Source organism: Pseudophryne corroboree, chromosome 8, assembly GCF_028390025.1.
Source record: "Pseudophryne corroboree isolate aPseCor3 chromosome 8, aPseCor3.hap2, whole genome shotgun sequence".
Taxonomy (NCBI): Eukaryota; Metazoa; Chordata; class Amphibia; order Anura; family Myobatrachidae; genus Pseudophryne; species Pseudophryne corroboree.
Genome location: NC_086451.1, coordinates 293,581,161 through 293,594,954, shown reverse-complemented (window position 1 = coordinate 293,594,954; position 13,794 = coordinate 293,581,161). Strand labels below are relative to the sequence as shown.

Here is a 13,794-nt window from a genome sequence, read left to right as displayed (position 1 = left end):
GAGGTTTTGCCAAAACGCGTTCGAACCCAAAACACGGCCGCGGAACCGAACCCAAAACCAAAACACAAAACCCGAAAAATTTCAGGCGCTCATCTCTAGCTGGAACCAGTTAAATAATAAATGAACTTGGGAGCGATGAAATATGAACTGAAATGTAGAACTTGAGAGCGGAGAAATAATAATACCGGTGGAGAGTGGTAAAGTGTAGAAAGGACACCGGCCCTTTAAGGGAAGCTGTACTCTGCTGGAAGCTGAGCTGGAAGCAGGTAATGTTGTAGCTGGAAACAGATGAATCCACAATGGATTGGAGAGTCAGGCTACACCGCAGGTGGAATGCTGGTGCGGGTCTCTATGGTGGAAGTCTTGAGACAGGAGCTGGAACCTGGAAGACAATCACAGGAGAGAGACAAACAGGAACTAGGTTTGACAACCAAAGCACTGACGCCTTCCTTGCTCAGGCACAGTGTATTTATACCTGCAGCAAGGAAGGGATTGGCTAGGCAATTATGCAGATTATCAATACTGAGAACAGATTGGTGGAAATGATCAGCTGACAGAATCCAAGATGGCTGCGCCCATGCAGACACTTGGAGGGAAGTTTGGTTTGTAATCCATGTGGTAATGAAAACAGTAATGGCGGCGCCGGCCACCGGAGACAGGAGGCGCCAGGCTGACAGATGCACATCCAACCACGCGGACACAGCGGAGGCCGCGGCTGACGTAATCGCCACTCAGACACTCTGCATGCAGAAGTTCAGGGACGGCGGTGGAGGCCGCGGGAGACGCCATGCCAGGTGTAATATGGCGTTTACTGTGACAGCGTCCCAGAGTGACAGGAGAGGATACAGGAATGTACACATCAGGATAACAGATGGGATCCGGTCCTGGAGCGCTGAGCCAGCCTTAGGAGGCATCTGATGGGTAAGAAATGGCGTCCAGATACCCGGATCGTGACATGGGATATCTATTGTTTTTTGGGAAGTTTTTGTATATTGGACTAACTAGCACAACAGGTGCTGTGACTTCTGCCTCAATTAAGAGGGTTTATAAACGGGTGTGGTATGGTATGCCGGCGGTCGGGCTCCCGGCGACCAGCATACCGGCGCCGGGAGCCCGACCGCCGGCTTACCGACAGTGTGGCGAGCGCAAATGAGCCCCTTGCAAGCTCACTGCGCTCGCCACGCTGCGGGCACGGTGGTGCGCTACGCATGCCACGCTATTTTATTCTCCCTCCAGGGGGTCGTGGACCCCCACGAGGGAGAATAAGTGTCGGTATGCTGGCTGTCGGGATTCCGGCGCCGGTATACTGTGCGCCGGGATCCCGACAGCTGGCATACTGAAGACCACCCTTATAAACAGAACCTGGTGACACTGGAAACATGCTCCTGAGGAAGCTGGCAGCCATTACACCATCGAAACGCGTTGAGCTCACCACTACAGACCTCAAGCCTTGTACCCTTCATCTCCATTTCTGACAAAATTTGTACTCATATTTGCATCCACTGGACTTTATAAGTGACAGCCAATTGGGACCCGGATCACTCTCCTTTTGCTATTTGGATCTCCGCTTGAATAGAGATACATTGGGGACTGCAATTGAAATATTGGGTAATACCATCACTTTAAATTAACTTGTGATACTTTGTGGAATAAGCCCTAGCCAGCATCTTTGGCTGAATGATTATTGAGGTGGATACAAGTGGTCTTTTATTTTAGAATACACCTTTTTAATACTAACGGAGAGGTGTGGTAGCTCTCTTTTTTAATAAATGTGCAATAAATTGTGTTTTTTTGTTCAATCGTCCCTTTATTCATTGGATAAACAGCCAGCGCCAGTATACTTTTTTAACCTGTGATTCCTAATGCTGGGTACGCACCTACAGATATATCAGCAGATCAATTGATCTGCAAATATATCTAAAGCCAGATCGAGCAGTGTGCTGTGCATACACACTGCCCGATATGTTGGGGACTGACATCATGAACTGGGCGAGCATTTACACACGCCTGCCCAGTTCAGCTGTCAGTCACCGCCAGCTGCTGCAGCTTGTGTACGGGCGGTCAGCTGACTGTCCGTACACACACACCGACGTGACAATATATCTAACGATATATTGACAATCGGCTGTGCAGCAGGGCCGACGTGGAGAGAAGGCCATAAGCTTCTATGGGGTATCGCCAGCGAATGCTGGCAATCCCCTCCGCGGCACTGACCTGGCTGCCAGGGTTTGGTACATTAGGAAAATGTGGTAAACGGGGTAAATGCCTTATACATACAGTATACAATGGTTAGAAGTAGAGATGAGCGGGTTCGGTTCCTCGGAAACCGAACCCGCCCGAACTTCAGGTTTTTTTACACGGGTCCGAGCGACTCGGATCTTCCCGCCTTGCTCGGTTAACCCGAGCGCGCCCGAACGTCATCATCCCGCTGTCGGATTCTCGCGAGGCTCGGATTCTATCGCGAGACTCGGATTCTATATAAGGAGCCGCGCGTCGCCGCCATTTTCACACGTGCATTGAGATTGATAGGGAGAGGACGTGGCTGGCGTCCTCTCCGTTTATAGAGAGTGAGACTAGAGTAGAGAGAGACACAGTATTATTTACTTTAGTAATTTTGGGGAGCATTAGGAGGAGTACTACTACTTGCTGAAGTGATAGTGTGACTGTATATCTGACTTGTGGGGGAGACAGTGGGGAGCAGTTAGAGTCTGAGAGCAGGAGTACATATTTTAACGTACAGTGCACACTTTTGCTGGCACTCTGCTGCCAGAGTGCCACACTGCCATTGTGACCACACTGACCACCAGTATATATTGTGATTGTCTGCTTAGGAGTACTACTTGCAAGTTGCTGATAGTGTGACCAGTGACCTGACCACCAGTTTAATTAATCACCACCAGTTTAATATATATATATATATATATATATATATATATAATTGTATATAATATATATATAATTGTATATGTATACCACCTACCCGTGTTTTTTTTTTTTTTCTTTCTTCTTGATACATACTACTATAGTAGCTTACTGTAGCAGTCTGCGGTGCTGCTGAGCTGACAGTGTCCAGCAGGTCCGTCATCAGTCATTACATAATAAATATATATACCTGTCCGGCTGCAGTACTAGTGATATTATATATATATATATATATATATATATATTAATTTCATCTCATTATCATCCAGTCTATATTAGCAGCAGACACAGTATGGTAGTCCACGGCTGTAGCTACCTCTGTGTCGGCAGTCGCTGGTCCATCCATAATTGTATACCACCTACCCGTGGTTTTTTTTTTCTCTTTCTTCTTGATACATACTACTATAGTAGCTTACTGTAGCAGTCTGCGGTGCTGCTGAGCTGACAGTGTCCAGCAGGTCCGTCATCAGTCATTACATAATAAATATATATACCTGTCCGGCTGCAGTACTAGTGATATTATATATATATATATATATATATATATATTAATTTCATCTCATTATCATCCAGTCTATATTAGCAGCAGACACAGTACGGTAGTCCACGGCTGTAGCTACCTCTGTGTCGGCAGTCGCTGGTCCATCCATAATTGTATACCACCTACCCGTGGTTTTTTTTTTTCTCTTTCTTCTTGATACATACTACTATAGTAGCTTACTGTAGCAGTCTGCGGTGCTGCTGAGCTGACAGTGTCCAGCAGGTCCGTCATCAGTCATTACATAATAAATATATATACCTGTCCGGCTGCAGTACTAGTGATATTATATATATATATATATTAATTTCATCTCATTATCATCCAGTCTATATTAGCAGCAGACACAGTACGGTAGTCCACGGCTGTAGCTACCTCTGTGTCGGCAGTCGCTGGTCCATCCATAATTGTATACCACCTACCTGTGGTTTTTTTTTTTCTCTTTCTTCTTGATACATACTACTATAGTAGCTTACTGTAGCAGTCTGCGGTGCTGCTGAGCTGACAGTGTCCAGCAGGTCCGTCATCAGTCATTACATAATAAATATATATACCTGTCCGGCTGCAGTACTAGTGATATTATATATATATATATATATATATATATATATATTAATTTCATCTCATTATCATCCAGTCTATATTAGCAGCAGACACAGTACGGTAGTCCACGGCTGTAGCTACCTCTGTGTCGGCAGTCGCTGGTCCATCCATAATTGTATACCACCTACCCGTGTTTTTTTTTTCTCTTTCTTCTTGATACATACTACTATAGTAGCTTACTGTAGCAGTCTGCGGTGCTGCTGAGCTGACAGTGTCCAGCAGGTCCGTCATCAGTCATTACATAATAAATATATATACCTGTCCGGCTGCAGTACTAGTGATATTATATATATATATATATTAATTTCATCTCATTATCATCCAGTCTATATTAGCAGCAGACACAGTACGGTAGTCCACGGCTGTAGCTACCTCTGTGTCGGCAGTCGCTGGTCCATCCATAATTGTATACCACCTACCCGTGGTTTTTTTTTTTCTCTTTCTTCTTGATACATACTACTATAGTAGCTTACTGTAGCAGTCTGCGGTGCTGCTGAGCTGACAGTGTCCAGCAGGTCCATCATCAGTCATTACATAATAAATATATATACCTGTCCGGCTGCAGTACTAGTGATATTATATATATATATATATATATATTAATTTCATCTCATTATCATCCAGTCTATATTAGCAGCAGACACAGTACGGTAGTCCACGGCTGTAGCTACCTCTGTGTCGGCAGTCGCTGGTCCATCCATAATTGTATACCACCTACCCGTGGTTTTTTTTTTCTCTTCTTGATACATACTACTATAGTAGCTTACTGTAGCAGTCTGCGGTGCTGCTAGGCTGACAGTGTCCAGCAGGTCCGTCATCAGTCATTACATAATAAATTTATATACCTGTCCGGCTGCAGTACTAGTGATATTTTATATATATATATATATATATTAATTTCATCTCATTATCATCCAGTCTATATTAGCAGCAGACACAGTACGGTAGTCCACGGCTGTAGCTACCTCTGTGTCGGCAGTCGCTGGTCCATCCATAATTGTATACCACCTACCCGTGTTTTTTTTTTTTTCTCTTTCTTCTTGATACATACTACTATAGTAGCTTACTGTAGCAGTCTGCGGTGCTGCTGAGCTGACAGTGTCCAGCAGGTCCGTCATCAGTCATTACATAATAAATATATATATACCTGTCCGGCTGCAGTACTAGTGATATTATATATATATATATATTAATTTCATCTCATTATCATCCAGTCTATATTAGCAGCAGACACAGTACGGTAGTCCACGGCTGTAGCTACCTCTGTGTCGGCAGTCGCTGGTCCATCCATAAGTATACTAGTATCCATCCATCTCCATTGTTTACCTGAGGTGCCTTTTAGTTGTGCCTATTAAAATATGGAGAACAAAAATGTTGAGGTTCCAAAATTAGGGAAAGATCAAGATCCACTTCCACCTCGTGCTGAAGCTGCTGCCACTAGTCATGGCCGAGACGATGAAATGCCAGCAACGTCGTCTGCCAAGGCCGATGCCCAATGTCATAGTACAGAGCATGTAAAATCCAAAACACCAAATATCAGTAAAAAAAGGACTCCAAAATCTAAAATAAAATTGTCGGAGGAGAAGCGTAAACTTGCCAATATGCCATTTACCACACGGAGTGGCAAGGAACGGCTGAGGCCCTGGCCTATGTTCATGGCTAGTGGTTCAGCTTCACATGAGGATGGAAGCACTCAGCCTCTCGCTAGAAAAATGAAAAGACTCAAGCTGGCAAAAGCACCGCAAAGAACTGTGCGTTCTTCCAAATCCCAAATCCACAAGGAGAGTCCAATTGTGTCGGTTGCGATGCCTGACCTTCCCAATACTGGACGTGAAGAGCATGCGCCTTCCACCATTTGCACGCCCCCTGCAAGTGCTGGAAGGAGCACCCGCAGTCCAGTTCCTGATAGTCAGATTGAAGATGTCAGTGTTGAAGTACACCAGGATGAGGAGGATATGGGTGTTGCTGGCACTGGGGAGGAAATTGACAAGGAGGATTCTGATGGTGAGGTGGTTTGTTTAAGTCAGGCACCCGGGGAGACACCTGTTGTCCGTGGGAGGAATAGGGCCGTTGACATGCCTGGTGAAAATACCAAAAAAATCAGCTCTTCGGTGTGGAAGTATTTCAACAGAAATGCGGACAACATTTGTCAAGCCGTGTGTTGCCTTTGTCAAGCTGTAATAAGTAGGGGTAAGGACGTTAACCACCTCGGAACATCCTCCCTTATACGTCACCTGCAGCGCATTCATAATAAGTCAGTGACAAGTTCAAAAACTTTGGGCGACAGCGGAAGCAGTCCACTGACCAGTAAATCCCTTCCTCTTGTAACCAAGCTCACGCAAACCACCCCACCAACTCCCTCAGTGTCAATTTCCTCCTTCCCCAGGAATGCCAATAGTCCTGAAGGCCATGTCACTGGCAATTCTGACGAGTCCTCTCCTGCCTGGGATTCCTCCGATGCATCCTTGCGTGTAACGCCTACTGCTGCTGGCGCTGCTGTTGTTGCTGCTGGGAGTCGATGGTCATCACAGAGGGGAAGTCGTAAGCCCACTTTTACTACTTCCACCAAGCAATTGACTGTCCAACAGTCCTTTGCGAGGAAGATGAAATATCACAGCAGTCATCCTGTTGCAAAGCGGATAACTAAGGCCTTGACAACTATGTTGGTGTTAGACGTGCGTCCGGTATCCGCCGTTAGTTCACAGGGAACTAGACAATTTCTTGAGGTAGTGTGCCCCCGTTACCAAATACCATCTAGGTTCCACTTCTCTAGGCAGGCGATACCGAGAATGTACACGGACGTCAGAAAAAGACTCACCAGTGTCCTAAAAAATGCAGTTGTACCCAATGTCCACTTAACCACGGACATGTGGACAAGTGGAGCAGAGCAGGGTCAGGACTATATGACTGTGACAGCCCACTGGGTAGATGTATGGACTCCCACCGCAAGAACAGCAGCGGCTGCACCAGTAGCAGCATCTCGCAAACGCCAACTCTTTCCTAGGCAGGCTACGCTTTGTATCACCGGTTTCCAGAATACGCACACAGCTGAAAACCTCTTACGGCAACTGAGGAAGATCATCGCGGAATGGCTTACCCCAATTGGACTCTCCTGTGGATTTGTGGCATCGGACAACGCCAGCAATATTGTGTGTGCATTAAATATGGGCAAATTCCAGCACGTCCCATGTTTTGCACATACCTTGAATTTGGTGGTGCAGAATTTTAAAAAAAACGACAGGGGCGTGCAAGAGATGCTGTCGGTGGCCAGAAGAATTGCGGGACACTTTCAGCGTACAGGCACCACGTACAGAAGACTGGAGCACCACCAAAAACGCCTGAACCTGCCCTGCCATCATCTGAAGCAAGAAGTGGTAACGAGGTGGAATTCAACCCTCTATATGCTTCAGAGGTTGGAGGAGCAGCAAAAGGCCATTCAAGCCTATACAATTGAGCACGATATAGGAGGTGGAATGTACCTGTCTCAAGCGCAGTGGAGAATGATTTCAACGTTGTGCAAGGTTCTGCAACCTTTTGAACTTGCCACACGTGAAGTCAGTTCAGACACTGTCAGCCTGAGTCAGGTCATTCCCCTCATCAGGCTTTTGCAGAAGAAGCTGGAGGCATTGAAGGAGGAGCTAAAAGGGAGCGATTCCGCTAGGCATGTGGGACTTGTGGAAGGAGCCCTTAATTCGCTTAACAAGGATTCACGGGTGGTCAATCAGTTGAAATCAGAGCACTACATTTTGGCCACCGTGCTCGATCCTAGATTTAAAACCTACCTTGGATCTCTCTTTCCGGCAGACACAAGTCTGCTGGGGTTCAAAGACCTGCTGGTGACAAAATTGTCAAGTCAAGCGGAACGCGACCTGTCAACATCTCCTCCTTCACATTCTCCCGCAACTGGGGGTGCGAGGAAAAGGCTCAGAATTCCGAGCCCACCCGCTGGCGGTGATGCAGGGCAGTCTGGAGCGACTGCTGATGCTGACATCTGGTCCGGACTGAAGGACCTGACAACGATTACGGACATGTCGTCTACTGTCACTGCATATGATTCTGTCACCATTGAAAGAATGGTGGAGGATTATATGAGTGACCGCATCCAAGTAGGCACGTCAGACAGTCCGTACTTATACTGGCAGGAAAAAGAGGCAATTTGGAGGCCCTTGCACAAACTGGCTTTATTCTACCTAAGTTGCCCTCCCACAAGTGTGTACTCCGAAAGAGTGTTTAGTGCCGCCGCTCACCTTGTCAGCAATCGGCGTACGAGGTTACTTTCAGAAAATGTGGAGAAGATGATGTTCATTAAAATGAATTATAATCAATTCCTCCGTGGAGACATTGACCAGCAGCAATTGCCTCCACAAAGTACACATTGAGCTGCGATGGTGGATTCCAGTGGGGACGAATTGATAATCTGTGAGGAGCGGGATGTACACGGTGATATATCGGAGGATGATGATGAGGTGGACATCTTGCCTCTGTAGAGCCAGTTTGTGCAAGGAGAGATTAATTGCTTCTTTTTCGGTGGGGGTCCAAACCAACCCGTCATTTCAGTCACAGTCGTGTGGCAGACCCTGTCACTGAAATGATGGGTTGGTTAAAGTGTGCATGTCCTGTTTATACAACATAAGGGTGGGTGGGAGGGCCCAAGGACAATTCCATCTTGCACCTCTTTTTTCTTTCATTTTTATTTGCGTCATGTGCTGTTTGGGGAGTGTTTTTTGGAAGGGCCATCCTGCGTGACACTGCAGTGCCACTCCTAGATGGGCCAGGTGTTTGTGTCGGCCACTAGGGTCGCTTATCTTACTCACACAGCTACCTCATTGCGCCTCTTTTTTTCTTCTTTGCATCATGTGCTGTTTGGGGAGTGTTTTTTGGAAGGGCCATCCTGCGTGACACTGCAGTGCCACTCCTAGATGGGCCAGGTGTTTGTGTCGGCCACTAGGGTCGCTTAGCTTACTCACACAGCTACCTCATTGCGCCTCTTTTTTTCTTCTTTGCGTCATGTGCTGTTTGGGGAGTGTTTTTTGGAAGGGCCATCCTGCGTGACACTGCAGTGCCACTCCTAGATGGGCCAGGTGTTTGTGTCGGCCACTAGGGTCGCTTATCTTACTCACACAGCTACCTCATTGCGCCTCTTTTTTTCTTCTTTGCGTCATGTGCTGTTTGGGGAGTGTTTTTTGGAAGGGCCATCCTGCGTGACACTGCAGTGCCACTCCTAGATGGGCCAGGTGTTTGTGTCGGCCACTAGGGTCGCTTAGCTTACTCACACAGCTACCTCATTGCGCCTCTTTTTTTCTTCTTTGCATCATGTGCTGTTTGGGGAGTGTTTTTTGGAAGGGCCATCCTGCGTGACACTGCAGTGCCACTCCTAGATGGGCCAGGTGTTTGTGTCGGCCACTAGGGTCGCTTATCTTACTCACACAGCTACCTCATTGCGCCTCTTTTTTTCTTCTTTGCGTCATGTGCTGTTTGGGGAGTGTTTTTTGGAAGGGCCATCCTGCGTGACACTGCAGTGCCACTCCTAGATGGGCCAGGTGTTTGTGTCGGCCACTAGGGTCGCTTAGCTTACTCACACAGCTACCTCATTGCGCCTCTTTTTTTCTTCTTTGCGTCATGTGCTGTTTGGGGAGTGTTTTTTGGAAGGGCCATCCTGCGTGACACTGCAGTGCCACTCCTAGATGGGCCAGGTGTTTGTGTCGGCCACTAGGGTCGCTTATCTTACTCATACAGCTACCTCATTGCGCCTCTTTTTTTCTTCTTTGCGTCATGTGCTGTTTGGGGAGTGTTTTTTGGAAGGGCCATCCTGCGTGACACTGCAGTGCCACTCCTAGATGGGCCAGGTGTTTGTGTCGGCCACTAGGGTCGCTTAGCTTACTCACACAGCTACCTCATTGCGCCTCTTTTTTTCTTTGCGTCATGTGCTGTTTGGGGAGTGTTTTTTGGAAGGGCCATCCTGCGTGACACTGCAGTGCCACTCCTAGATGGGCCAGGTGTTTGTGTCGGCCACTAGGGTCGCTTAGCTTACTCACACAGCTACCTCATTGCGCCTCTTTTTTTCTTCTTTGCGTCATGTGCTGTTTGGGGAGTGTTTTTTGGAAGGGCCATCCTGTGTGACACTGCAGTGACACTCCTAGATGGGCCAGGTGTTTGTGTCGGCCACTAGGGGTCGCTTAGCTTACTCACACAGCTACCTCATTGCGCCTCTTTTTTTCTTCTTTGCGTCATGTGCTGTTTGGGCAGTGTTTTTTGGAAGGGCCATCCTGCGTGACACTGCAGTGCCACTCCTAGATGGGCCAGGTGTTTGTGTCGGCCACTAGCGTCGCTTATCTTACTCACACAGCTACCTCATTGCGCCTCTTTTTTTCTTCTTTGCGTCATGTGCTTTTTGGGGAGTGTTTTTTGGAAGGGCCATCCTGCGTGACACTGCAGTGCCACTCCTAGATGGGCCAGGTGTTTGTGTCGGCCACTAGCGTCGCTTATCTTACTCACACAGCTACCTCATTGCGCCTCTTTTTTTTCTTCTTTGCGTCATGTGCTTTTTGGGGAGTGTTTTTTGGAAGGGCCATCCTGCGTGACACTGCAGTGCCACTCCTAGATGGGCCAGGTGTTTGTGTCGGCCACTAGGGTCGCTTATCTTACTCACACAGCTACCTCATTGCGCCTCTTTTTTTCTTCTTTGCGTCATGTGCTGTTTGGGGAGTGTTTTTTGGAAGGGCCATCCTGCGTGACACTGCAGTGCTACTCCTAGATGGGCCAGGTGTTTGTGTCGCCACTAGGGTCGCTTAGCTTACTCACACAGCTACCTCATTGCGCCTCTTTTTTTCTTTGCGTCATGTGCTGTTTGGGGAGTGTTTTTTGGAAGGGGCCATCCTGCGTGACACTGCAGTGCCACTCCTAGATGGGCCAGGTGTTTGTTGTCGGCCACTAGGGGTCGCTTAGCTTAGTCATCCAGCGACCTCGGTGCAAATTTTAGGACTAAAAATAATATTGTGAGGTGTGAGGTTTTCAGAATAGACTGAAAATGAGTGGAAATTATGGTTTTTGAGGTTAATAATACTTTGGGATCAAAATGACCCCCAAATTCTATGATTTAAGCTGTTTTTTAGTGTTTTTTGAAAAGAACACCCGAATCCAAAACACACCCGAATCCGACAAAAAAAATTCGGTGAGGTTTTTCCAAAACGCGGTCGAACCCAAAACACGGCCGCGGAACCGAACCCAAAACCAAAACACAAAACCCGAAAAATTTCAAGTGCACATCTCTAGTTAGAAGTGAACGTCTATGATTCTATAAGTAGCAGTGACTTTGAGCCTTCTAACAAACGTGTAAGCTACAGTAATTTATTGTTAAGGAAGGATCCCTCCCAGCATGCACCGCGGCTGCCCCCGTCACTCTGCACATGTGCAGACTGACTTCCGGAGCCGAAACCCGGAAGTCAGGGAGCTGCAGAAGATCGCAAAGGACGGCTCTTATCAGAAGAGCTGTCCTTCGCATTGCTAATCGCATATATAAGTACATACGCGATTAGCATCGTGACGAATGGCGGCGATGTCATTTGGTACATCCCATCTATGTTCTGATTTATCTCTGTACAGTATTTTTGTGTCCATTTATATCTGTTTGTTTATTATACATATTTTCTCAAAATAATTTTGTATTATTTTATCTGTAGTTAAATATATGTACAGTATCAGGGCCAGCAGATATATAAAAATAAAGTACAGTTGTCTACATGTATAATGCCACATCCTGTTTATGACACAATCATCGATTACCACCTAGTACAGGCCTGGCCGACCTGTGGCTCTCCAGCTATTGTGAAACAACACATCCCAGCATGCTCTGCAACAGTTTTAGCATTTCCTAATAGCAAAAGTGTAGCAGGGCATGCTGGGACATGTAGTTTTACAACAGCTGGAGAGCCACAGGTTGGCCAGGCCTGACCTAGAGGCAGGGGCGTCTCTAGAGAGGAGGGGACCCGTGTGCAGACTCCGTGTGTGGGCCCCCTCCACTCCCGTAGCCGTCGCGCTGCTGCTAGCACTCTGAGCCCGTGTTCACCGCACACACTGCACCCATTATAGATACGCCAATGCCTAGTGGGTTCAAAGCATAAAGTATGTTAAAATGTAGTAAGGGCCTAATTCAACATGGATCGTAAATCTGAGAAATTGCAGTTGTCTGTGAGTAGAAAGGCGGTGCCCTGACAGAAAAAAAAAACACCCCCTGCAAATTTGCAAATGCATCGCAGACCGCTATCCACTCGCAGATGCATACGCAAATCCCAGAACATCGAAGATTCTTTGCCATCTGAGCAAATGTGAATAGGTCTGAGGCTGCCACTAATCTGCGACTGAGACGGGCTGGAGGTGGTCTGCGGTAAATTGTCAAAAACCCTCCCCAAAAATGCCTGGGCACACCTGCGTTTTTTATGACACACCCAGAAAATGGCAGACTTCCACCCAGAAACGCTGCTTTTCCTGTCAGTCAAACAGCGGCTACATCACGTTTACGACTCTGTACGTATATCTGTCTCTATTACACAACATGCATGAGCAATGCGAACGCTATGCATGCGCAGCCGTTCGATAATCGCTCAATTTGTGAATTCTCTAATTAGCAATTCATGCTGAATTAGGCCCTAAATCCACTATATGTCACCCTCATTATAGCAGCATCCTCGATAAAAAGCCACTTTATAAATCGGTAAATTTTGTTTCACTATGCAATCTCTATAATGTGCCCCTGGTTTCATCTACTGCGGCAGCACTATGTATATCTTTTCAAAATACAGAGAACACGGAAACAAGTGATCCATGTTATATACTGGAAAATATTTGTTTGTAAGCAGTAAGCGATCCAGTCTCCTCTGCATAAATCATTTGTGTATCTATTATAACTATAGGAACTCTGTGATGACCCTCACCTGTTTGTGGATGGAGTCAGCCAACATGACTTGCACCAAGGAAAGCTGGGAAATTGCTGGTTTGTGGCTGCCTGCTCCTGTCTTGCTCTCAGACAGACGCTCTGGAATAAGGTACTAAGGGAAGACATATTTTAATGGCAGAGACACAGTTTGTATTTGTAAAACTTAGTGTAGGGAACCAGGGGCACCAAGAGGCAGAAAGGACAGCTACCCGGGCCTGGGCCTGTCTGGGTATCAATGCCTGGTGCAATGCCCCCATATCTTTTTCTTTTTTTTAAAGGGTCCCCTCTGTTCTTTAAGTGAGTACTCAATCATTCCCCCTCATTCAGTGCAATCCTTTATAGACCATAACAATACTTGGGCTGACCTTTTATTGACCCTGTCAGCCCTGGCTGGGAGGTTTTGGCGCCACTGTCCCTGTATGGGTCATCCCCCTGGCCAGCAACAGGAAGCCCTGGAAAATGGGCCCCGATTATTGAGTCCCCTGGTCGCAGAGCTGACTGACTAGGGGGTGGTCTGTTACTGAGGCTCAGGTAGCCAGTGACTGCAAGGGACAGGGGTGGTCCTGGGGAGTCCGGAGCATATTTAGGCAGCACCGCAGCTCGGGATCGCTCACCTGGATCAACGAGGAGCAGATCTGGGACATCGGCATCGACCGCCGCCAGAGGACTACGCGACCATCGGACTGCGGGACCGGAGTCGTCGGTGGGACGAAGTAGCCACAAGACCCCAGCAGAAGCAGAATTGTCCGGCCCACTGCCTGACCTGGTAGAAAGGGTCACGGGAGCACCAGTGGAACAG

At 47.2% G+C, this 13,794-nt stretch overlaps 1 protein-coding gene and 1 long non-coding RNA gene across 3 annotated transcripts in view; one reads left to right on the top strand and one right to left on the bottom strand.

Annotated features, from left to right (window-relative positions):
- Positions 1–13,794, top strand: part of CAPN6 (calpain 6) — a 247,925-nt gene that overhangs the window by 139,750 nt on the left and 94,381 nt on the right. The window contains exon 3 of one of the 2 annotated variants that reach the window (XM_063937309.1): positions 12,973–13,104. The exons of the other annotated variant lie outside the window; for it this stretch is intronic. Within the exon in view, the coding sequence (XP_063793379.1) occupies positions 12,973–13,104 (132 nt within the window). The remainder of the gene's footprint in view (positions 1–12,972; positions 13,105–13,794) is intronic. 2 annotated transcript variants of the gene reach the window in all.
- LOC134948992 (uncharacterized) overlaps positions 1–13,794 on the bottom strand; it is a 186,322-nt gene that overhangs the window by 101,083 nt on the left and 71,445 nt on the right. The gene's annotated exons all lie outside the window — the stretch shown is intronic.